Source organism: Hirundo rustica, chromosome 10 (genome assembly GCF_015227805.2).
Source record: "Hirundo rustica isolate bHirRus1 chromosome 10, bHirRus1.pri.v3, whole genome shotgun sequence".
Classification (NCBI taxonomy): domain Eukaryota; kingdom Metazoa; phylum Chordata; class Aves; order Passeriformes; family Hirundinidae; genus Hirundo; species Hirundo rustica.
In genome coordinates, this window is record NC_053459.1 from 9,487,945 (window position 1) to 9,512,663 (window position 24,719).

A 24,719-nucleotide genomic window follows, 5' to 3' on the forward strand; every position below is an offset into this window, starting at 1 on the left:
AGTAGGATGGGCTCAGGCTGCCGTGGTGCCGGCACTGGTGCAGCTGTGCCTGGGGCAGGGCTCAGGTAGCACTGACCATCACACACGTGCTGGCTGCAGTCTCATCCTGAGTCTGCACCCCTCCAGGTGTGTCCTTGGGGTGCTCTGTGCTCCCTCAGCCGGGGCCATGCCCTGGGCCACACCAGGTGAGGTCTGATATGTTGAGGCTGGAGGAGATGGGGAGTTCTGGCTCACATCTAAACCCCATCCCAAACGACTGCTTTGCACCTGCATGTGAGGGCTGAATTTTAGACCATTTACTTCCCCCAGCATACGAGTTCTGCCTAGAGTGATATATTATTTATTTAGGTTTATAACAAACACAAAGAAAAAAAAAAGAATAAATTAATAATGCATGGATTGGCTTATACTTTCGGCTCGCAGCTGAATGGCGGAGAGAAATCCTCATTTTAAGCTTCTTAAGACAATTGCTTTTCTTTCTTCCCCCAAAACCCCAACCAGTAATAAAGATTCTGCTATTTATCACAGCATTGCACTAAGCCACCTGGACCTGAAATTAATTTGTGTTTAAGAGCAGAGAGGTAGGCTGGTCATAGAGTTATACTCATTTGAATGATAGCTTTTTAGGTAAAATGTTTCCTGTAGCTGTAATTTCAGTTTTTTTAGGTCAAACTGACCCAGTTACAAGTTACAACTGACTCAGTTTCTCACTTCCTTGAGCATTTCCAGGTTTTCTAGTACCACAGCTCACCTGCCAGCCTTGCCTAGTGCATAGCTGTTAGGGGACTTTTCCTTGGGGGGAGATTGTGCATGCCAATTATTTGTAAAATATGTAGCTTATAAGAGATTTTAACCATCTTGTACTTTAAACAGAGAAGTCTGAGATTCAGGTGAATTAAGTAAGAAAAATGCATATCTTTAAATATTGAAATGCAATGACGGCTGAAAGTGCTTGAAACATTTGAGTGCCTTTATAGCAGTTTAACCAACTGTGTCCATAAATATTTAAAGCCGTGAATTATTTCTTGAAATTTACATTTTTATGTGCCATTTTGGTGAAAGAAGTATTGAACAATAAAGATGTTTTCTGTAATAATTTAATATTTTCAAAAAGTAGCATTTGACTGTGAAAAGATTTTCTGGTGGCCACCATATGACTCAGAGATCCCAGCATAATACTGAGTTTTGATATTTCCTATCTCCACATTAAGGTTTCTAACAGCACAAGATAACCTAGATCCAACCTATATTTCTGCACTTCCCAAATAAAAATATTAAAAAATTAAAAAGAGCTGTGCAGCAGCTACTGTTACCTTTCAGCTGTGTGTCTGTGTACATAGATATAACTGACTGGTAAGAGTTCCTGTTTTCAGGATGGGATCAATAGGGCTAAAGTGGCCACTTAAGTCCCACTGTAGCTTTTACAAAGGGTTACTCTGTGTGAAATATCCTGGTTTGCTTTTCAGTGGATGGTAAGATCCCCACCCCACAGGTAACCACAGCCAGCAGCCAGAGGCGTGTTCTGCTCCCTGCCAATGCCTTGTGCAGGAGCCAAAACGTGGAGCACTGAATGTGCTCTTATGAGACACAATAATCTGTGCCACTTAGCTTGCTCCGTGGAGTTATATTTACAGCAGGGAGTAGTTGACAGGATAAAAACATCCAAGTGACTGGGACAGTCAACAAATGTGCCAGTGATGGGCAGGGGAGCATTTTGCATTTCTGGAGCTGTCCTGGGCACATTGGAACTGAAGCGCTCTTTCAGTCGACCAGGAAGTAGCAGAGTGATTTTTAATTTTTTTTTTTTTTTAAATTGAGTTTGAGTCCCATTGACATTTATTAAAGAAGCTGAAAATATTTTAAAATTCTCCCCAAACTCTTTGAGTAAAAGTGAGACAATAATTTTCTTTTTCATTTTTTTTCTGTATTCACAAGTGAGCTGAAAAGTAATATTACAGAAAACTATATAAAACACTGACATGTTGTTTTCTGTCTGTCTATCATTGTTACTGATAATGATCACCAAATAATAATGATTCAGGCCCTGTGATAGGTTACATGACGTTATAATCTGTTTCAATCTGCTTTTCATTTTTAGGATATATTACTTTTCAGATAAATTTTGAACTGAAAATCCCCAAGAAAGGACAGTGGAATGCAAATTTAAAAAGTCCAGACAGCTAGCTGAAAACTGATTTTCTGCACCTTATAAAGAACTAGGCTATAAACCAAATCTTTATTTAGTCTGGATAGTTCCACAGTTTCCAGCTGGTTTCAGAGAACTGCTGTGCTCTGATTCATCTGACAATAAAACTAAGAATGCACAAATCTTTCTTATCAGGCAACAAGTACAAATGCTTCCCTGTTAAGTAAACTGAAGTAGCTAAATTCTTAGCTACACACTCAGCCAGAGCATTTCCACTGTGACAAGGGCTGACTGCATGCGTGTGAAATTTCAAAGGGTGGTGTTCGAGTGGTGTCAATGAGGCACACACAGAGAAGGTTTTCACTCAGGTAGTCACAGCATTTCCAGGAGCAGCTGGATGACATAGTAAATTGACTCTGTTGGATGATGCATTAATTTGGTAGGGCACTGGCAGGGCCCAATTCTTACTTTTTAAAAACACATTCTAGTCTCCTGGCTTTCTCTTCATTTTGCTGTAAAGAATAAACTGCAATCTAGACACCATCCTGTACTAGTGCGAAAGAGGATTGTGTCCATTTCCAAAGAATTTTGAAACTTTGTTTTTATCTTTCCTTTTCTCAGATAAGTAGTATCTTACAGAAGTGAATGTTATTGGTTTGAAGAAAAAAATCACATATGATTGCATGCATCTGTTAAGTGAAAAAACCACATCAGTATTTTCAATAGCTCGATGCTGTCAGCTGAAAGAGTTCAAATCCTGGTAATAATTTGGGCTCTCCTTCTCTTGGCACAGCTCTTTGTGTTAGCAGGTCTCTCTGTGCAGTCACAGACAGATCTGTGTCACAGACATCTCCTAGCAAAGGTCCCTGAAAGGCAGATGTCATGTTATATTGATACAGACTGTTATTCAACCTTGTACCCCGCTGGGGTTACAGCTAGGAAAAACAAACACTTCAGATTTTCACTGCAGTGTCTTTTTGCACGCACTAAAGTAGGTAAGTGACCTAGAAGTTCATGGAAGAGGTTTGAGTTTTGAATATCTTTGTCACATAAAATGTCACTGAATCCTATTTCCAGCTCCCAGCCCAGGGTGATTTAATCATTTTCTCATGCAGTGTTAGTACTTGAAGGCTCTGGTAAGATATCCTCAATATTAAATTTTACTATTACTCAATAGTAATTAATGAAATACACTAATGATAACATCTTGCACTGCATACCCGGTTAGATATTTTCACATGTTTCCTGTATGATGTTCCATTGAGGAAACCTCAGGCTGACTGTTGTTACTCAATGAGGTCATCTGCAGACTGGAATGTGAAAGAACCCAGAACAAGGTGAGATTTTGTCACTGTTGTGCGGTTGTTGTGTGGTCTCTGCCCATCGCAGGTGTCTAACAGTGCATCTTCCCCTGTTTGTTCTACCACAGGTAGCAGTCTGTGGGGAAGTGAGCCACGGCAAATCAAAGTGACTTGAATACGTCCCTTTTCTGGGACTGTATCCTCTGGGTGGTGATCCCTGATGAACAGCCCCAGGTCTTGGCCATGGGGAGGACTGGGAGAGGAGGTGGCAGCTCAGACCATCAGTCCTGCCCTGCCATTCAGCATGGGCCCCTCAGGGAACTGCTGGCATCTCCTGACATTTTCTCTTTGTTTGGCTCTCTCAAACCTTCCAAAGTCCCTTGAAGCCACTAAAAGTTTTTGAGATAGAGCTCAAGCGAAGAATGCTATCTCTATCGAATGTGGATTCCAAGACCATAGATACAAACAGAAATTAAGGTACATCAGGGGGTTGATTAATAAATTATTGTGACTAGAACTGAGAGTATCATGTAAGGATCTCTTTGGGTTTGAGTAATAAAATTCCTGAGAACTGATTTTTTTTTTTTTTTTCCCAAAAGGAGGTAAACAGCAGCTTTGAAAACTGAGTAGTGCAGTAATTAGCTCTTACAACAAAAGAGCAATCTAATGTTTCTTCTGTGTTTAGTTTTCCATGTGAATTTTTCACAGCTACAGATGGGAAAGAGCAAGAATTAATTCTTTCTCCATGCATTGCTCAACCTGCAAGAAAAGAAATTAAGGTCTTGAGAAAAGAACAGAAAATTACCAGCCATGAAGAAAGTAGACATCACTGCTTCACTTGAAAAAATCATTCAACTGTGTTTTGAATTGCTCCTCTTTTCATTGACTTGTGGTGTTGCAAGCAGAAAGTAATTTTCTGACTCCAAGGATTTTCCAACCAAGTGCAATTTCATTCCCTAGGTTATGGTGCTGGGCACACCCAAAATGGATTTGTGCTCTTTTGTTTCGTGGATTGTGTGCTTTTATTGGAGCTTATCAGGAGTACAGATATGTTGCTTGTACAATATTGCCTTAGGAGAGATCTTCCTTAGAAAATGCCTGAAGAAGAACTTGTTCCTGGTGAAATGACAGTTGAAAAGATTTCAAGTACTTCTATAAATTGTTAATTAACCACAATTTGGTAGGGAACCACTTTCAGGATTATTTTCCTGGCATATAAAAGTTGTAACAGAAATGTTGCCTTTTATCCATCTGCTGCATGGTGTATGCTTTTAATAATTAAAATGTGTATTGAAACCTATGTAAACTACAGGGTTTTGGTCTGGATGGTAAAACCATGCTATAAATTGCCCTTAAAGGATTTATGATTGATATGCATAGAGTATTTTGAAAAAGCTAATTGCATGATGTGGATGATTAGCAGTTACTCTATAATGAAATGTGCACTTGTGTGTTTTGTAGAACCCCTAGATGAGCTGAAGATCAGAAGTCACAGCACTGAACCACTACCAAAGCTGGAAAACAAAGAGAGAGGACATCACGGGACAGCTTCCTCGAGGGAGCCAGGGAAAGCTCAGGAATGGGATGGAACGCCGGGCCCCCCTGTGGTGTCCAGCAGGCTGGGGAGATCCTCTGTCAGCCCAACCATGCTGGCTGGAGGCAACAGCTCAGGTACATTGAGCAGCAGAGCAGGGAAAATCCAGTGAATCTCCTTGTGAGATGAGGAATCTCTAAAGATACACAGGTGTAGGAAGCATCCAGATTCTTTAGACTTTCAAATATCTTCTAGATTTGTCTCTGCCCATTGACCGCTGCGCTAATAAGAGTGGTGCTGTACTTGTGCTCTGTGCTGGAACAGCTGGAGGAGATGGTGGCAGGGAACAGAAGCACGTAAACGTGCTGGCCATCTACTTTAAAAGAAGTAAAGGATTCCATCTGACATTGAAAAGGGAGACTATGGCAAAGATAATCCTAGGATGGCACCTCAGGAAGACGTTCATAAGCTCAGGTATCACATAAAGTAACAAAAATACACTGTGCAAAAGCAAGGCTCTCTTACTGAGGGGCACACTGACAGGACACAGGCAGCCTTTGCTTTCTGCTTGTACAGAAATTTCTAGAAAAGTGACTATGGCTTTCAGAAATCTCAGATTCACACCTATTCATTTTGTAAATAAAAAATGTTTACATATTAAATAGTAAATTGCCATATACCATGGCATTATAATGCAGTCTTGTTTATAAATTGACTAAGATGAAACTGATAAATGAATAGACATCTATAAAGAGATATCAATGGCCCTTGCATGAGCACTGTATTTGTTCTTTTGAGATTTGACAGCTCCCATAAAAGAGCAATTTCATTGCTTATTAGTTGGACTGTGAGAAATATCCACTTTAAGGACAGTTGACATATCCAGTACAGGAGCATCATTGTCAATGTTCAGTAAGTATAAGAGCATGAATGAGCTGCTCAGACAAGAAGTCATTCCTGCCTGAGAGATCTGCTGGGCAGTGAGTGGCAGCAGGGAGTGTTTAAACTGCTGAGTGAGCAGAGATGCTCACGCCTCACCCAGAACATCGCTTCCCTGTGTCATAATGGGACTCACATTGTCCCTGAATTGCCAAAAATGACACCTGAAACTCAGCGTATAAGTTGAAGGGTCTTTGCTGATGTGAAATGTCATTTGCAGCAATCATGTAGTCCAGCTTTACTTGCTACAGAACCCCAAACAATCCTTACTGGTGCAGTGAAAGTGACTTTTCTGCAAAACTTATGACTCTAGCACATTTTTTGTGTGTGTTACTGCCATTTGCTTACTTGTCTGTTCTCACAAAGCTCCCTGGAAGGTGGGAATTCTCCAGATTAGCTCATAGCTTCTGGTAAAACTTCTGTTCCCAGGGTATTAGAACATCCTCTGTGCTAATGCAAGTTAAAGGATGGGTTTAAAGCTACCACATCAAAGTATTGGGACATCCGATAATTAGACCAAAGGTGTGTACCAACCTCTTCAGTTCTGCGAGATGACACTATGGAGCAGCTTAGTAAAGAAGTTAGAATTGAAGAGTAAGCCCTTAGCAAAATATAACACTGCTGTCCAGCATTTCTGCAGCAGTTTTATTTCAAAGATTTGGTTGATCTCCAAAAGCAGACAAAACGTGTTGGCCTCCACCTCCATTTGGCATCAGCAAACTGTAATAGTTGTTGAATCATGCCTTGATTTAGTTAACTGTGACTTTGTCTTACATTGGTAGAACTCTCAAAGAAAAATTTTATTTTTGGGCTGGATTTTGACTCCTTTCTATGATTAAAATCTGAGAGCTGGTTATGATTTTTCTTAACCTGCAGATTTATGATACTTCATTTGATGAATATTGCCTCTCATCTGCCCTGAATATTTTTTCCCCTGTGTCTCTTGCTGTTGCCTGAGCAACATGTTTTACCTTTACTTGTTGGGGCACTACATTGAGAATGCTGTACACAGTTCTCCTCAATGAACTTGTACATGAACTGTAACAGCTCATTGTCTGCAATTAAATTAAAACTGTAACAGAATGCGAGAAGAGAGATTTAATACTTTCATATGAATACAAATGCTTTCTGGAGTCAAGGAGATAAAGTAATTCTGCACTAGGAATTAGAACTTAGATTTACCACAGGACTAATAAAATCAAGGCAGTCCCCAGTACAGTCATCACTGCTATTGCTCTCTTTTGCAACATCACAGACAAAAGAAAAAAAGGTTACTTTTTTGGTTTGGTTTGGTTTGGTTTGTTTTTTGGTTTTTTTTTGTGCAGACTTGTCCTTGAAACACCAAAGAGGTATCTACCTCCTAGTTCACACTGGTGCAGCCATTTATTAGGGCAATATTGCAATACATTTTTTAAAAAGGGGTTGAATATCTCTGCTGTAAAAGAGAAAGGGTGTGAATGGACTTCCCACGTGTGCTCATCAGGCAGCTCTGCTCCAGCACAGATGGGCTGGGAGCTGGGGTGGCCTGGCCAAATACCTGAGTGAGAATACCGATTTTTTGGTGGGTTCTCCCCAACTCTGAAACTGTTAGCAAGATCAGAGGGAGAATGAGCTATCTCCAAACAGAATCTTGAACTTTCTTTCCATTTTGTTCAGAGAGCCTGGGCTGTCAGCTGCACACAGTTATCACTGTCTCCAATGCCTGATTGCTCTGTGACAGACTTTGTCAAGGGCACTTTCTGTTTCTTGGCATCCTATAATTTCTTATGGAAAGCAGTATGATTTGGGGGCATGCTGACTTTTAGGAAAGTCAGTGCAACTATAATGAACAGCCAAACACAATCTGTAACGCAGAATATGTATAACTTCACTCCAGGAGACTTGAAGAGTATTTTCTGGAATGTTGCTGATTTTTTCCTCACTGCAACAAAGAAGCATTTTGCATTGCCACCTGCTGCTGGAGACAAGCATTGCCCTGCCTTTTAAATCTCAGAAACTCTGTTGCATCCTGGTTTTGAGTTGGCACCAGCTGGTCACTCAGCCAGCCATAAATACTCCATCTGAAAACATTGTAGGTAATCAGATAAGGGAGTAAATGTTCACCCTCAATTGGAATTGCTGGCCGTCCTTGTTGATTTCCAAAATTAAAGAATGTTTTTATTTCATCTATTTGGGAATGGGGCGAAGCCTGGGAAGCCCAAGGCACACGATGCATCTATTGGTGTAAGAAGGGAATAACAGCAAAAAGTCAGTTCACACCAGCCAGGTCTGTACACACAGACTGCTCAGTAGTCTCACAAACCCCTACATTTTCTCCTCACAGGCAGTATCACTGTGCTCCTAAATCCACAAGGATTCTCCATGTGAAGGCAACTTAATGCTGGGGTTTTATGTTGCTGCCCAGTGAGGCTCAGACCTTGCCTGCACTGGTCATTCATGTTCTCTGCTCACAAGCTCCTCCTAAGCAGTGCCTGTCACCTGCAATAAAATGAGCAGTACTGGGAACTGCACACTGAGGGCATCCTGCCAGTGCCCGTGGTCCTGCCATGTGACCCCCAGGATGTGGGATCATCTCACCAATTCTGGCTGGAGTAAAAACATTCCCTGGGTGTAAGAAAAACACACAAAAAACCTGAAAGAAGGTACAAAACACTTACTTGCATTTCAAAGAAGCCTGGAAATAGCAAACAAACGCAGCCAAATCCTACAACACAGAAATAGCTTTAGAAAGAAAATAAACACCCATATTTCAGAATACAAATTATATTCCACTAACAACTTTTCCCTTTGGGCAAAATATCCCCAAAACCTAAGCCAAGAGTTCCTTTTCAGACAAGGTTTTGCCCATTACCTGACTTGGGTTTGAGACTTGCTAAACTTCTGACCTATGGATATCTGGTAACACTGAGTTCCATAGGTTCAGTGCTCCCGTGTGAAAACTGTTCAGTTTGACAGGCTGCTGTGATATTTTAGCACTAATTGGCTTCTGCCAATAGCAAAGTACAAAATACTTTTTTTAGATAACAGAATACAATATAATTTTTTGCACCCTAATATTTCATAATTTCAAGTTATATTTCAGCTTACTCATCTCTAAATGGGCCAGTACAAAGATCCTTGGTGTGATGTATTTTTCCAATATGCATGCTTTCTTTTCCTTCTTTTTCTTTTTTTTTTTTTTTTTTTCATCTGATTGCTCTCAACCTGTCACATTGCCTTGTTTAATTCAAAACCCATTTCTTGGCAGCAAATAAGAAATATTTCCCTTTTCACATGCAAGGAAGACACTGTGATAGGAGAAGAAGCTTCTCCAATGCAAGTGACAGCTGGAGTATTTTTTGAATTAAGTTTAGGATAGGCAGAATGAAGGCTTCCTTGGATCAATAAAGAACTCTTCCCATTAAGATCCAAAAATAAAAATCATTAAGAGTCATTGTACTTCTGGACAATATAGAAAGCCATAGCACATAGGTATAAAACAGATTGAAATTATTTACATGAAATCTTGTGGCATTTCAGCACTGTGCTTTATTGAGGAAAATCCTGCAACATCCCATGTCCCAAAGGCAACCAGCCAAGTCTCTATGTCTTCAGTCATGATGGCAGCCCTTGCAGTTTTGAAAAACAAACCATTTATATGAGTGCTTAGACACATAATTAAATACACAACTTTAAGGCTATCCTATTTGTGTTTGGAAAGCCTGTATTTCTGTGTTGCACAGTCTCTCCTAAAAATCTCATCCTTAATGCTGCCCTTTGGAACTAAATGCTTGCCTGTTTCCGTGTGTAATCCTCCTGGTGCTGCCAAGACTGAGTTTAAACCTGAGAGTGCAGTGATGTTTGGCACATTGCAGTTGATTTTGCGTGTGGGTTTGCTTGGTGTCAGGGGGCCGTGGTCCCACTCCACCATGCGAGTGTTGTGGCCACCCTGGGTGCCATAAGAGAGGACTGAAGCTCACCGGCTCACCATGCCCTCCTAGCACTACTCTGCACCTGGCTCCCAGAGACCTGCAGTGCATTTTTCATATCACGTCACTGTGAGAGATGACACATTTGGAGCTGCGCAAAATAATGCCACTAAAATTCCAAATATACCAACTGAATTTTAAGAACTTTTTCTTGCGTAACATTTCACAGCTTTCTGGTTTCCCCCAAGAATCTGCTGAATTCAGACCTCATTCTGCCCTGATTGCAAGGGGCATCGTAGAGGCTGTTCACATCCCCTGGCCTGCAGAGCCTTCCCCATGTGCCTGTCAGGATGGCTGAGAGAACTCGGCTCCACACCACAAATTACTGTCACTGAGGGGACTTCTCAAGAAGTCCAAGACTACTCATTTCAGATGTTGATACTGAGCTGTCTCAGTATCATCCACAAGAGATAAACACAAATTTCTAAACACTAGAAACCATCCCTGATATTTGCTAGGAGTAGTGCTTCCTTTAGGGAAGTTTTTTGGCATTAAATAGGAAAACCCAGATAGCCCCAGTACAGTGAATAAGCTGCCCATAGCTGAAAAATAACATGCTGCAGAATACAGAGCGGTGAGTTGTGCAGCACATAAAGAACAGATTATTTATGGACTATTTTTCCTCCACAGTGGTATGCTGTTACTCAGACCACTAATAACAGTAGAATACAGTATTTATTTGGTCTAAAAAATATTGCCACTGAGACACAAAAGCTAGATGGAGCCTCGCCTTTTGGTGAAGATCACCATGGAAATCACAATAGTTTCCTTAATACTTTAACATATATTACAGGGAGATAAAGGAACTAATACTTCATCTGTGTATGATAGGTTTTATTTCTTTGATGCCAGATGAAAGGAGTCTCTTTGGCAAGGAAATGGTAATCTCTTGTTGTTTCACGTAGATCCAAATTGGAAATTATGACACTTCTCTCTGCTTTCCTAAAGCAAAGAAAATAATTCAGAAGCATAGTCAGACAGTGTCTTGGAGTTTTTTTATGTGCTGAGTGTCTGATTCTGCTTGTCACAGCAGAAACAGAATCTCTATTTAGCAGTAGAGAAAAACAACCAGAAAAAAACCAATTCTTGTCCTTTCTAAAACCCCAGCAAAATTCCAAGTGATGAGAGATGAGGTATAATAATGAGATCCATTATTTTATCTATATTACTGAAAGGAACAGTCAGAAATCTGGCACACAGACAGTGTAAAATCAGAACAAAAACAAATCTAATCAACCTTCAGAGTAACTGCCCAAGTCCAAAAAAAGCAAATCAGCAGACTGTACAAAAGCAAGGTTATGGAGGAGGCCAGTCTGCTCCTTTCAGCCTGTGGCTGTGTTGACTCATGGTGTGTTTACAGACTGACTAGGAGAGACTGAATTGAATAATGCATTCGGTGAACAGCATAAATATTTTTGTTGCTCAGCCAGCTGGATGTTAGCTAACCTATTAATATTTAGCTGATGAACATTTATCCATACAGATGCTTTCATTGGTCTAAGTGCTCCAGCATAAGTGGATAGCTCTTCTCCGTGCCCTACTGAATTCTGAAATATCTGAGGAAAATAAGCATTCAAGGTGACAATGAGAAAGCATCAGTGAGAGTGGAAGAATCCATTCCAGCATGCAGCCAGTATGTAATGTGCCAGCTGTCCTCCAGATTCCAAGGTGTGCCAAGTGACTTTAGGGACATGCTGGTGATAGGGATCTTCCGCCTTTCAAGCTGTGGCCCAACCAGTGGACAGTGGTGTTACTAGAGATCCACACAGGAAATAGAGAAATCAGTGTAAAATAAACACAGACAAAGCAGCTGTGTAAATGAGGCATGAGAAAATAAATTTCAGACTGGCAAAGGCAAAAGACGTGCTTCAGAGGCAAAGTGTTAAACCACAACTGTATGAGGCATAGGTCCTTCCTTTCTTCTTGAAAGCATGGAATTGCATAGGAGGAATTCTTCAAACCTTATTTAAAAAAAAACCTTAAAAATCTTCTATTGTAATTACTTGTTATTCATGGAAAAGCAGCACTGTCAATGTGAGAAGTGAGACTCTCTTATTGTATCAAATCTGTCCGATGAATCCAAATGTTTTCAGTGTTTGCCCACTAAAGAGAATAAGCAGGTGCAGGGTGAGGAAGAAGGTTTATGAAACATGAGGAGAACGAGCACATTGATCTGAGCAGAGCCATAGGCTGAGAGGTGCTTCTTCAGCCATATAAAGGAAATGTAAGGACAAAAAAAATCCTTGGGCAGAAACAGGCAGATTCTTTTTTCCAGGAAAAGACAGTTTCCTGCAGACTAGCTGAATGCTGGGGTAGCACATGGGTGTCAGCATGGGTTAGATATAAAAACCTTCGTCCAGGCCTCCTGAACTGCATGCTCATCTCATGTCAGTGTGTACAATAGTAACCTGTGCTGGAAATCAATGGGAGCCTTCTTAGAAATTATTCCATATAAAACAGCAGAAGGAAAATCAAATAACTGTGTCATTTCTATGCAATTCTTCTGTGAAGGGGAGCTTTCCCTCAAGACAAGCGTTGCTTCTTTTATCACCTTGATTCTGGGCAACTGACATTGCCACTGCTGATGTTTGAATTTTTCTCTTCTTCTTACTTTATGTCTCTGAATTCATTGTCACTGACATGAGATTCCCAAGTATTTTTGGTGTCATTCCAAATCCCCAAGTGTGACAGTATCCTCACCACTTTTACATACTGCCTCCTTCATTTTCTGGCATTTCATGCTTTCCTTCATCACAGTCAGACTTTGGGCTGCCATGTTGCTCAGCTCTGGGATGGAGAGTTGAAACCAGACATCCCTGTAACTCCCTTAATCACTATTGTAGTAAATGAGGAGTAGGGAAGGTGTTGGGGAGCAGGTGAGTGGGGAAACAGGAATGCTTCTTTTGTATTTTCCCCATCTGCTGTTTTATGCTCTATCCTTCAGAGATGCCAGAGCAAACAGGCCAGAACATGGCATGAGTCCTGTGTGAATCCCTCTTCTGATCTCAACTTCTGCTCACAATTCAGCCAAATGTCCAAGACTTTAACTCGTTACCAAGGCTGGAGTTTCCATTCCAAGGGAATCCTGGATCCACAGAATTTCAGCTTGCTGCAGCAGTGCCCTGCTCCTGTTCACTGGTGTTTCTGCTCTCTCCCTTTCCAGAGTCGAAATCGAGTTGCCGGTTAGGCCGGTCCGCGTCCACATCGGGAGTGCCTCCTCCGTCTGTGGCGCCGCTCAGGCAGCCCAGCGACCTCCAGCCGAGCCAGGTACCATCGTTAGCCAATCGGGAATGACTCCATGTGCTGCAACATGCCAAATGTTCCCACCTCTCTGTCTGTCATTTGTTACAGTAAATGATTTTTTTGGTTTGTGTCTTTATTTTCCGTGCGTGTGCGTGCATCTCTGTGTGCGCATCTCTCATTGTCAATGAAATTCCGCTGGCCACAGCCAGCAGAATTTTCTTTGCTCTTAATTCCTTGTATCTTTTTCTGTCTTCATTCTGTAATATAAATGTAGTAAAACTGTACTGTATGATCTGGCTAGGTTTTTTTTATTTTTTCATGTTTTCTGTACTTTTTTACTGTCTTAAAATTTATCAAACTTTGATAAATTTAATCTATGTTTTTATGTAAATTTCTTTTGAATGTCTTGTCTAGAGCACTTACACCGATGTTGTCAATGACTTGTACATACTTGACTTCTTCCCAGTTGTACTTTAATATTTGCGCCAGTCTCACCTCTGGTTGGAGCTTAATGCATGATTGTGTTACACTGTGATTTATCACTGTCCTGAAAACTGTTCTTACAGCAAATGATTTTGTTTAGTTGAGGCAGCTAGACTCTCTTCAACTATAGACCATATAATGCTTACAGGACTATTAAATAGTTCACTGTAGTTATATTTATTGTACATTGTTAAGAATCAAAAAAGCAAAAATTAAAGGAGCAACATCTCCTTTTATCTTAAACGGAGATACTTTTATTGTCCTCATCAGAGGCAAAACTGCCACATAGGAAAAAATGAAAGTGTTTGGGTTTGGCAAACTTCTCCAATAGAGGGAAAATGGAAAAGAAATAAAGACATGGGAAACCTATACTTACCTTTATTTTATATGCTAATACTGATATTGTAACATTTTGTTGCACAGACCTGTATTATTAGTTTGACAGAACTAGCTGAGAGTAGCAATTGAAAGAAGAGGTTTTGCTTAAACATCTTGTGAATGGCTTCTGTCAAAGCATTGTGGCACTGCATCACTGCTGTGTACGTGTAGGGTGTATGTGCACACGGAGACAGGAACACAGATGGATTTATTTATTATGCATATATGTATGCGCACACAGGCACCCTTATTTTGACTGAGAGTTTTTGACTGGTTTCAGGGAATTAGTCTCCTAAATTCTATTGAATGTCACTGAGGTTTGTGTGGAAATCTCCCTGAGGACTGCTTTGCAATAATCACATATTTGTGTTTGTATTTTGGTGAGTTGCTCCAATAACATCTTGACCAAAGCAAAGACCACAAGAGTAAGGTTGATTTATTCACAATGAACAGCCAGCAACTTGTTAGGAAGGTTATATTTGGATAACCAAGTCTATACAGGTTACAGTTCTGTATCCTGTGTGAATTGATATGATTGTATTACTTCTGAGCGCTGTCAGACATGAAGACTGAGAGAACCCTGCACATTTCTAAAGCATATTTTACATAAGCAAATCAAATCCATAATGGAGAGTCAAAAGGATGGACCATTTAAATAACACATCAAGTGTTCCTTCATGTAAGGACAAAATTGGGGTAATTGTGATTCCAAAGGTTTTCAGTGTCCCAGTGTTCATGTAGTATATATTTTTGATTAAATGGGTCTTACAGCACTCATGATGCTTCGCTGTTTACTCAGTGCAAAGGCACCTTGGGTGTTTTGAAGGGATTTTATCCTGTCAGTTTATTCTAAGAACTAAACAATAAGCTTTGAAAGCAGGAGCTGATGTGATAAGAAGAGATAATGAGCCTCTTAGAAGCTGTGGCCAGGGTTCACTGAAACTGTGGAGAGAAAAATCCACCTCAATTCATACAGAAGAAAGGAACAAAGATGATAAGAGGAATTTTCAAGTGACTGTAGGAGGGTGATCTTGTTAATTGAATTAAGTATGGTATGGTCATGACTTCATGAAAAACAAGAAAAACAAGTTTTCTCTCCCTAAGTCTTCTCTTCCAGCTGACAATCTCTTGCTGTCCATCTATTACACTGCCATATACTATGATAGCATAATTATTAAAGGTGCGGATTTGACCCTGGTTTCAGAGGAATGACAACAGTCACTCCATGGCAGATACAAACATTGATTGCTCTCTCAACACCTATTCTATCTTAATGTGCAAATAATGGATGATGGGGGAGAAATGTGTTTCCAACAGCTGGGCTGTTACCCCATTCTCAATTTGCTGGATTGTGGCATACAGGGTATCTATTTTTGTGTGCTGTGGCTATTGATTGTATTGATACTGCTTTCCTTAACATCATAAAGAGCAGTTAGGCTTTCCAAAAGGTTAAGAAAACGTATTGTGTTATCCACCTCTTTGTTGATCCAATGGGAACAGCTAACATTCAAACAGGAATATGATATGGGAAAAGGCAGGTTACTGTTGATTGGTTTTCTCAAATCTTCATGGATCCCAGACTAATGGCTTTCAAAATGCTTAATTTGGAAAAAAAAGAAAAATTTGCAAATGAGTTCTCAAACCCCATTATTTATAATACAATCATTCAAAGTAGTGGTGACTATGCTTAGTTATTAAAAATAGATCTGATCTAAGGACACGTATATTATCATTCCAATCATATATTGAGTAATTATGTAGCTATTGTCATTTAACTCCCATATGCCTTATTTTCTTATTTCTTGTTTGCTCATTGACGTAGGAATTTTGAGGATTATTCAGTTAGGATTCACAGAATATATCTATGGTATATTGATGGGAAGCAGGAGAGGGATTACCTAAAAATAAGAAGAAAGTGCTTATAAGCAGAGATTAATTATGTGGCTGGTCTCTGATGGGGAACACTAAAAATTCTGTAGTGTAGTGGCAGCCAGCATTTACCAACACGCTGAGCCAGACTGAGAACTTGCCTTCTCTCCTTAGTTCTGGGAAATGGTGAGGGCATTTGGAAAGAGCTGGTTGCAGGATGTAACCTTGGATGAAGTCATGAATTGTCTCAATTTAAACTGAAAGATAAACATAAGTTTATCCTGGAACTTAAATTATTGATTGTGTAAATAAAAAGTTTAAGAAATTAAGGAAATAGCACAGGAAGCCAAGTGGGGGGCTTGGAACTGTAATAATGGCAGAAGCATAGAATATTTCTGAGCTACAAAAGTGTCACATGGCTGTATTTCCTAAATGTACATCTAAATAAATATATCCTACAGAGAGGAGTGTAAGTAGCAGAGAAGTATTCTAGATGGGATGTATTGTCTTGTAAGGAAAGGAAAGAAGGAAAGAAGGAAATCTTAAGTATGCGGAAGCAGACCATCCTCAGGTGCTGAGAGACAAACCAGCAGGGAAGATGTCCAGACTGTCTGAACAGAGTTTTTGCTGGGACTCAGGTAAAGGGAGAGTTGATGACAGTTGGAAGAAGCGACAGCCAGCTCAGGAGGACAAGGTTATGGAGGGACAAAATAAGAAGAGCCAAATCCTGACTAACACTTAATCTGTCTACTGTCATAAAAGATAATAAGAAATGTTTCTATAGATACATTAGCAGCAAAAAGAAGTCTAAGGAGAATCTCCATCCTGTTTCTGGATGGTGGAGAGATCATAACAAAAGATGAGGAAAAAGCTGAGGTACTTAATGCCTTCTTTGCCTCAGTGTTCAATAGTAAGACCAGCTGTTCTCCAGTTACCAGCCCCCTGAGCTGGAAGATGGACACAGGGAGCCAAATGAAGCCCCCATAATCCACGGGGAAATGGTCAGTGACCTGCTTTAACACTTAGATACAGCAGGATACCATGTGTTTATATTAGGAAAAAAATTTTCACTGAAAGAGTTGTCAAGCAATAGAACAGGCCCAGGGAAGTGGAAGAGTCCATTCTACCATCTTTGGAGGTATTTAGAAGGCATGTGACACCTGGGGACATGGTTTAGTAGGGGGGTTTTCTGTGCTGGGTTAGAGGCATTTTTCAACCTAAGTGATTCTCATTCTATAAAGATACTACATTGTTCACAAAAAAGCTTAGAGGGAATGGAGAAATGTAGAAAGCATAGAAAGTTATATCTTGGAGAAAAGAAGTGTGTGATTAATATTAGAGATAGTAAAAGTCTATCTGTATTTGGCCTTTTTCTGGAAATGAAAACAAGTAGGTCTCTTTTGTAGCCATCTAAGTAGACAGAGAACAGTAGAATTAAAGCACTTCATGAGGTTCATAAAGTACAATAGACAAGGTCCACAGATGCCCCAGTAAGTAACTCCTCACCCATTTTGCTGGAGCCTCTGTACTGGTGCCCAAAACTTCTGTAGGCAGCATGGTCAAGGGTTTCACCCTGCAGTGGTAATTGCTCAGTCCTGCCACAGGACAGCTGCAGCGAACAAAACTGTGCACTTGTGTAAAGCAAGCAGGATTTGGAGTCACAGGTATCGCTGCTATGCAGTGATGTTTCCCTGCCATCCAATCGTTCTCCACATCTTCACCTCAGGGTAACAAAGGATTACATTCCGTCGATGAGCTCAGATATCCCTGTGGCACTCAAGGTTTGTGTGCACTGAGCTTGTCTGTCACAAAAGAAGAAAATGCTTCAAGCAGACTGTGGAAGTCCCTCTGCTGGAGAGCAGAACATCTTGCATCCAGAGTTTTAATGTACATAAAATCCTGTATCACTGCCATGCCTCTCTGAAACAGTCTTCAGCACAGAAAAAACCCATTGATTTCCATTTTAAGAAAAAAGATCATATGAACACCTTGGGGTTTTTTTTCTGTGAATGAACTTTGCAAAGTCGGGGTTTTTTTCACAAATTTGTAGATAGTGATTGGAAAATCCCATGTACTAGACTGCATAGCAGCACAGTAGCGCATATTTTTAAGATCCATGGTCTGAAAAAAACACATTCTTTGAAAACAAAGCTACTGATAACTAGAGTTTCATATTTTATCTTTCCTGCAAAGCAGAGTCTATTTTCAGATATTTTTCCACAAATCTGTGCTCTTTATCTGCAAATGTGCGGCCTCTCTTCATGCTGCCTGATAGTTTCTTGCTTTTCAGTGGCCAGACAGCACTGTCCTTTCCTGTTGCCTCCTCAAGGTATGTTATCTTAATTCTGAGGGTTTGTATTCCTCTTAAGGTTTGGTGTCTTGTTGTGGGCAGGACCAGGCCATGATATCTAGCTCCAGCTTAAGCAAGGAAAGAAGATTTAGACTTTACAGAGACGATCAAAGTAAAATCCAGAAGCCATGCTGAGATTAGAAGGAATAACTCAGAGGGAGGGAATGAAGATACCTGGACAGCTATGAATTAAGGAATCTTAACATGCACTGAAGGAATGAAGAAAAAGCGAGAAAATATATCAGCATTAACACTGAAACTTTTTGTGGCTTATTTTAGAAAAATTGCAGCTCAGTTCATTACTTGCCTGGAGTCCTCTGGAGCCCTCTGCAAGTGAGGCAGCATTTTACTTTCCTCACATGACCACGTTGGTAAACACAACAAAAGGCACAAGATGGACAAACTAACCATTAACCTCCAAAAATTCAGGACAGCTCTCGCTTATCTTGTAATCTGTATGAATATAATAAAGGGGAAAGGCCTCCCAAGAGCGGACTTGATCATTGTCTTGCACCAAAAGAAGTGAATCCATCAATAGTTTATTTGAGAATGTCTCTTTGATAGGCAAGAGTTTTAGTTACAAGTTGGCTCCATAAATTCATACCTAGGTAGAAAAATAAAAAGCCTTGTAGAATAACCAAATGCTGTGGGAAGCTGGTGCCTGGGGCTCATAAGCCGAGACATGGAAATCCAAGGTTCACAGAGCTGGGAAGCAGAGACCGGGAGTTTTCCAGCACAGTTTTCCACCATAGCAGTGTAGGTAGGGCAGTAAAAAGCAGATTCGCTACTTTGAATACACAGCTGGGGGGGGTTGTTTTTGTGTTCATGTCCCCTTGGCCTAGAACACCGGCGTGTGAGAACAAGGATGGGAGAGAAACCCCTTGGGATCCCTTGGGTCCATGCCAGAGGCAGCCTGGGTGAAAATGCACTTTAGCAACTGTTCAAAATGGACAGTTTAGCTAATCCACCAGGATTAGAAAAAGCTTTATTTACCCCAGAGCTGGGGAGGCAAAGCAGGGTGCTGCCCGTCCCACTGAGGGCAGGTGGGCTCAGCTCTGGGCTGAGAGGAAAGGAGGAGAGAAGGAGAGAAGGAGAGAGGGAGAGAAGGAGAGAGGGAGAGGAGGAGGAGGAGGCTTGCTCCAGACTCAGCTGTTAAATCCCTCCACAAAATTTAGAGAATATTTTATTTAACATTCAGTATTTAGACGCTAACTGAAATGTAACCAAAAATGCACACATTGTATTGTGGGAAAAAAAAAAAAAATCTACCATTAAAACTGATGTAAGGCTTTGGGGTGTCTATTACTTGATTTTGTAATCCAGCTGAAAAATCCCAAACACCTATTCTAATTCTTCCATTTTAAAACAAAATCATGATGGAAAGGAAGCACCACAAAGAAGCTGAGACAAATTTTAGCTGCTTTTCATATGTATGAATAGAGCAATACCTTGCAGTTTAAGTGCAGTAAAAGCTCATTGTAAAAAATACATAAAACTTTAAAGGAATAAATTAGAGTTGAATTTTGACAAGTACTGAATACTCTTCAGCAACACAGCTACATATTTTTCTCATGCCTATGTTTGCTCTGTATTGGATCAGTTAAATATCACAAGCTCAGCTTTTAATGTCTCTAGCTTTAGTTGTGAATACAAAACATATTATAGTCTTTGTATGCCTTGCAAGCATTGTGGCCACCCTGTAATTAATGAATGCAGGGAATGTAAATTGTTACCATTATGGCTATAATTATTTTTGAAGGCACCTAGACAAAGTACTTCCCCAATGAATTGACATTATCATGCTTTAGTTGGCAAATGTGCATCTGAAAGTGAATACTCTGTGAGCATAAACAAAGCCTCTGTGCTCTTCTATTATTCCCAGCTTAAAGTTGCCATTTTTCCCAGCCATAATGTACAAGAGTTCAAAGAGTCAGCAAACACCCTGCAGTTGTGGGGCACAGTAGCAGAGCTGGGTTCCTGAATTCTGCTGCTGAGAAATGAGTACCTAAAAATCAAGGTCCACTGTTCCATATCTGATCATAGTAGTCTTTTTTTTAGCTTCCATTATATGAAAGAAATACAGTCATTGCAGGTAGATGGAGAACTCTGTGGACTGAAGTAGTCCTTCATCCAATTTGATTACTAGGGAAATGGTAGTAAAAAATTAATTATGCTAGCAAGAGAATTTGTGCGTGTTACGCAGCACGGACCCATGTCAGCACTCACTACTGTCAATCTGTGCTACATGCACTTCTTGATGCATCTCAACCTAGAGCTAACATCAGACTCTAGCGATTCTGTTGTTTTGGCTCTTATCGTGCACAAGGATTTGCAAAGAAAATCAACTCCTGTCATCCTTGCCCTCTGGACCAAAGGGAAAAATGATCCCTGTGGGCTGCTGGTTACAGATCTCAGGAGACATGCAGTCCCAGATTTCTATTCAAAGGGAATATCTAACTACTGTGCTAATTGCCACTCTTATAATTTTCTCTGTCCCTCTTTCCTCCTCTAATTTTCTAGAGTTCTGAAAATCTATTGTGTATTTTGGACATAGAATAGCAAAACATATGAAACAATTTATAGGAGAGTGGCAATCCTTTTCCTCCCCCTGTATGTGAATACATGCCAAGTATTCCTCTCGAGCCAGTGCAATGCCTCTGAGATGTCTGGCTCCATGCTCCTGGAGCCAAGGTTATGGTTGCTCCTTTTTGATACTTGATCTTTTTCTTCATCCAAAATATATGTCCACAGCGTGGGAAGAGTCCCATGCCTCTTGCTCTGTAATCAGCACCCCATGGGGCTTTGGTCTGGACTTTCTATACACTATTTATTACTTTGGATGGTAGCTTCTATTTTTGCCTGAGAAGATATTCACTTAAAGGGACTTAATTACTCCTTATGTTTAGCCATCACATTTAATAACGCTTGGGATTGTCACTGGATCCAAAAGCTGCTTAATGTTGGCCAATAGGATCTACCACAATATTGTTTGTGGTGGTGTCCAAGAGTCATAATTATTTGTTGGTAGACAACATGCGTGGAACACAGGCTGTTCCTGCCCCAAGGATTTATATGTTCAGTGTAATAGATGAGAAAGTTAGAAGTTGCATATGGGAGTAGATTGGTAAGGGTATGACTCAGAAATTGCTTTAGATTTGGGTTTTGTGAAATCAGAAAGTGCTAAACTATTTGGGGTGCAATCTACTGTATCTGTGACAGCGATTTTACATAGTTTTTTGTGTCACTGTTACAACAAAATGCATTTGAATGCTTGAAAGTGGAAAACCAGGTATATTTTACTTGGAACACTTTACAAATTATATATCTCTCTCTCTCAAATGGCCCTGTCATGGAGAAATAGTTAGTGTCTGTGTAGACAAAGAGAAAGGAATGTAGATATAGACTGAATCTTGTGGATGCTGGTTTTGCAAATGGCTGGGACAGAGGAAATCCTCTGGGTCCTGCCTGGGAGGGCAGACAGGCATGGAAGAACACACAACAGGGTACAAAGAGAAGCCCGTGGAACAGGCACTTCACTGATGGGACAGAGGCCAATTTTACCTTGGGATGATGTTTGGATTTGAGCAGCGTGTGTGGCCTGAGTCTATTTAGAAACCTGAATCCAGAGCCACAGGATTTTACTTTCTTGTTCAGACTGAATGTACATAAGAGTCGGGGATCCGTCACCTTGACTGCCACCACCTTGAGCGAAGTGCCGGGGCATGAGGCGTGAACTTTGTCCTGCAGTGTCACACAGCCCTCTGGGGACTTCGCGCTGCTAAGAAGCTGTAGATTTGGGATTTGCGCGATTTGTGCCTTTCTAAAGTGCAGCAGAAGCCTGTGCCCACGAGAGGGAGCGGTTGGATTACTTTCCACAGTTCCGGTTTTTCCTGCAAAGACAAATCTCTTGCACACACGAAGGCAAAATTCTGCTGTCGACAGTCCAGCCAAATATGCTGTCAACATTTTGGATGAGAGCAACAACAAGAATGTTAATGCTTTGGGGAAGGCTCCACACTGCATTGTGTTGAGTTTCAGCTTGAATCTGGTCTTGCATAATCAGTGCATGGCTCCAGAGCAGTGAAAATGGTTTCTAAATATACAAATTGCAACTAGAGAGTGCTTATTAAAAAAGTAAAATAGAAAAAAAAAAAAAGAAAAGAAAATGCAAACTTTGAAGTAGATATAATACCCATCATCCCTCACCTCCAAGGCACATCTGACTGATTGGCATGAGAAACAAATGTGTCATTTGCTGCAATGTCTTTTGCTGGCAGACAAGCCTGCTGTTGCTGTCCCAACATCTTTTCTTCATCATTCAGCTGGGTTGGTCATGCAGCAGAAGCAGGCCAGTGCATTGCTTTGCCAGGACTCTGGTTTAAGTGTGGCCCCACGCTGCCAAAGCAGCCTCAGTTCCACAGCGTGGGAGACAGCAGGAGCAGGTGGATCTGAGCCTGCGCTGCTGTCACGGTAGGAAGCAAGGCCCAGCATGATTTTGGTGACTCTCCCTCTCCATATGGGTCATAGCACGGTGTTTAGGCACAAAATAAATATGTCAGGGGGAGGAAGTAATGGGTGAAAGCAGATCAGCTGTAGAAAAAGTAATACCACAGCAAGAGGGTGTCAGATGTGGGAACAGAGTGACGGATCTGAGCATCACACCTAGAGTCTGTCATCGTGCCGTGCCCTCGAATGACAGCGTGGCTCCCACTATTTCAGGTGTGATGGCAGGGAGGAGAACAAAGGGTATTCTATTCCTTTACCCTGGTATCTTGTTCTTACGCAAACTTTGTAAGCTTGACAGCAGAGAACAGAAAGAGGTGAGCTTGGTCACAGAAATTGTTGAAACCTTTCAAATGCAATGATATTCTGACAGAGGATGAGCTAACACAGCATTTATAAGGTTTTCACTTTGATGCTCAACATTTTTTTACTGTCCTTACCTAGTTGCTTCTCAGATTGAGAATTACAGTTTCTTGAACAAGCACAGGACAGACAAGAGATTTCACCTGTGTGGTCAGAGGTTTCAGGGGGTTGCTATGTTGTGCCTGCTTTTGATGTTGAGATGGTGTGTTTCAACAGTTTGAAAAACAGTCAGTTCAACAGAGAGATTTATGGGGACAGATGCTGCAGCCAGTGCAGCAAAATGAAAGTAATTATTCCCTGGAATTTGAGGTACCCTCCAGAACACCTGGTAGTAGATGACAACTGTGTGTGTCTGGAGCCAGAGTGCTTGAATGTGGGGGCAACAGCCAAGCATGGCCTCTGCACCCTGACCTTTCTTTTGAGAGCCAAACTTGAGCATGGGCATACAGAGTGGGATCCACAGGAGCTAGTAACTAATATTTCAAAAAAACCACTTATGTAGGTCAATGACAGGGAGAGATACGGCCTTGAAAGTCTTATGCCACCACTGATCAGCTGTGCCTGAGCTGTGATTCTTGCAGCTCACTGGATCAGTGAGAGTACTGTGTGTACTGCCTACTAAAGAAACTGAACATTATCTGGAAGTTCTTCATGTCATTTTTAGCTGCTCTTACAGCACTGTACATGGTTCTACTAAGAATAGGTAACAACTAATGCTAAACAAATACATAATGCCATATGTGTGAAATAATTTCACTCCAAACATCAGTAAGTTGTCTATAAAATAATTTAATTTGGTTGCATTGGTAGCATTCCTTCCTCTTCAGGGAATCTCTCTTTAAGGCATATGTAATAAATTTACTTGTTCTCCTCTAAAACTTGTAAATTCACTTCAAAACTTGTTCTGAGACTTTTGTATGCAAACAATTAGTTTTGTCACAGTCCCAGAACAATGGCACTTGCTAAGTTTATTTCGAATGGTCTTGCAACCACTCTTGAAGAAATTGTGCCTTGGTTAAAAATTTATTTTATAAAAGCCCAGAAGCATGCAATTTCCTTTTTCCCCACCCCTTTTTCTGTGTGTATTTATGTTTAACTCAGGGCAAGAATTTTATAATATTCTTAACGGAAAAGATAGAAATAAAAAATGGCATGAGTTCATGAAAGCATGGGTTTATATATAGACATTCTCTGTAAGTGAACCAAACATTCTGTATCCTAGGTAGAACAGCCTTATTTGTCTGCTCATACGCATTTCAGTTTCCTCCACGCACTCCCACTCGTCCTCCTTTTTTGAGCTGAGTGTATTGTCCCGTGTTTCTGTTGGAACTGCGTGTGCCTGATGCATAACACACGGCACAGAGCAGCCAGGTTGTCCCCACCGTCTGCGTTGAGTCACAACCATCCAGGCTTTGTTCTCATGGCTCTCACCACCCCACCAGCCTCTCTCGGTGTTTGTGTAGCCTTATACAGTACATTGCACTGACTGTACCTGTAGAGTATCTCGTCTGTATACTGTATGCACATAAATATGTATATTCACTCATGTATGTATGTATAGGATGTTTCTCTATCTCTGTATATGTACGTGTGTTTGTTCATAGTCTTTCACTAGAAATGTGTGGCTATTCATATACATTGT

The 24,719-nt window shown here is 40.7% G+C and overlaps 1 protein-coding gene across 4 annotated transcripts in view; it reads left to right on the plus strand.

Annotated features, from left to right (window-relative positions):
• NYAP2 (neuronal tyrosine-phosphorylated phosphoinositide-3-kinase adaptor 2) overlaps positions 1-24,719 on the plus strand; it is a 136,279-nt gene that overhangs the window by 95,466 nt on the left and 16,094 nt on the right. For all 4 annotated transcript variants that reach the window (XM_040074244.2, XM_040074243.2, XM_040074246.2 and 1 more), the window contains 2 exons: positions 4,909-5,118; positions 13,052-13,155. In XM_040074244.2, the coding sequence (XP_039930178.1) occupies positions 4,909-5,118; positions 13,052-13,155 (314 nt within the window). The remainder of the gene's footprint in view (positions 1-4,908; positions 5,119-13,051; positions 13,156-24,719) is intronic.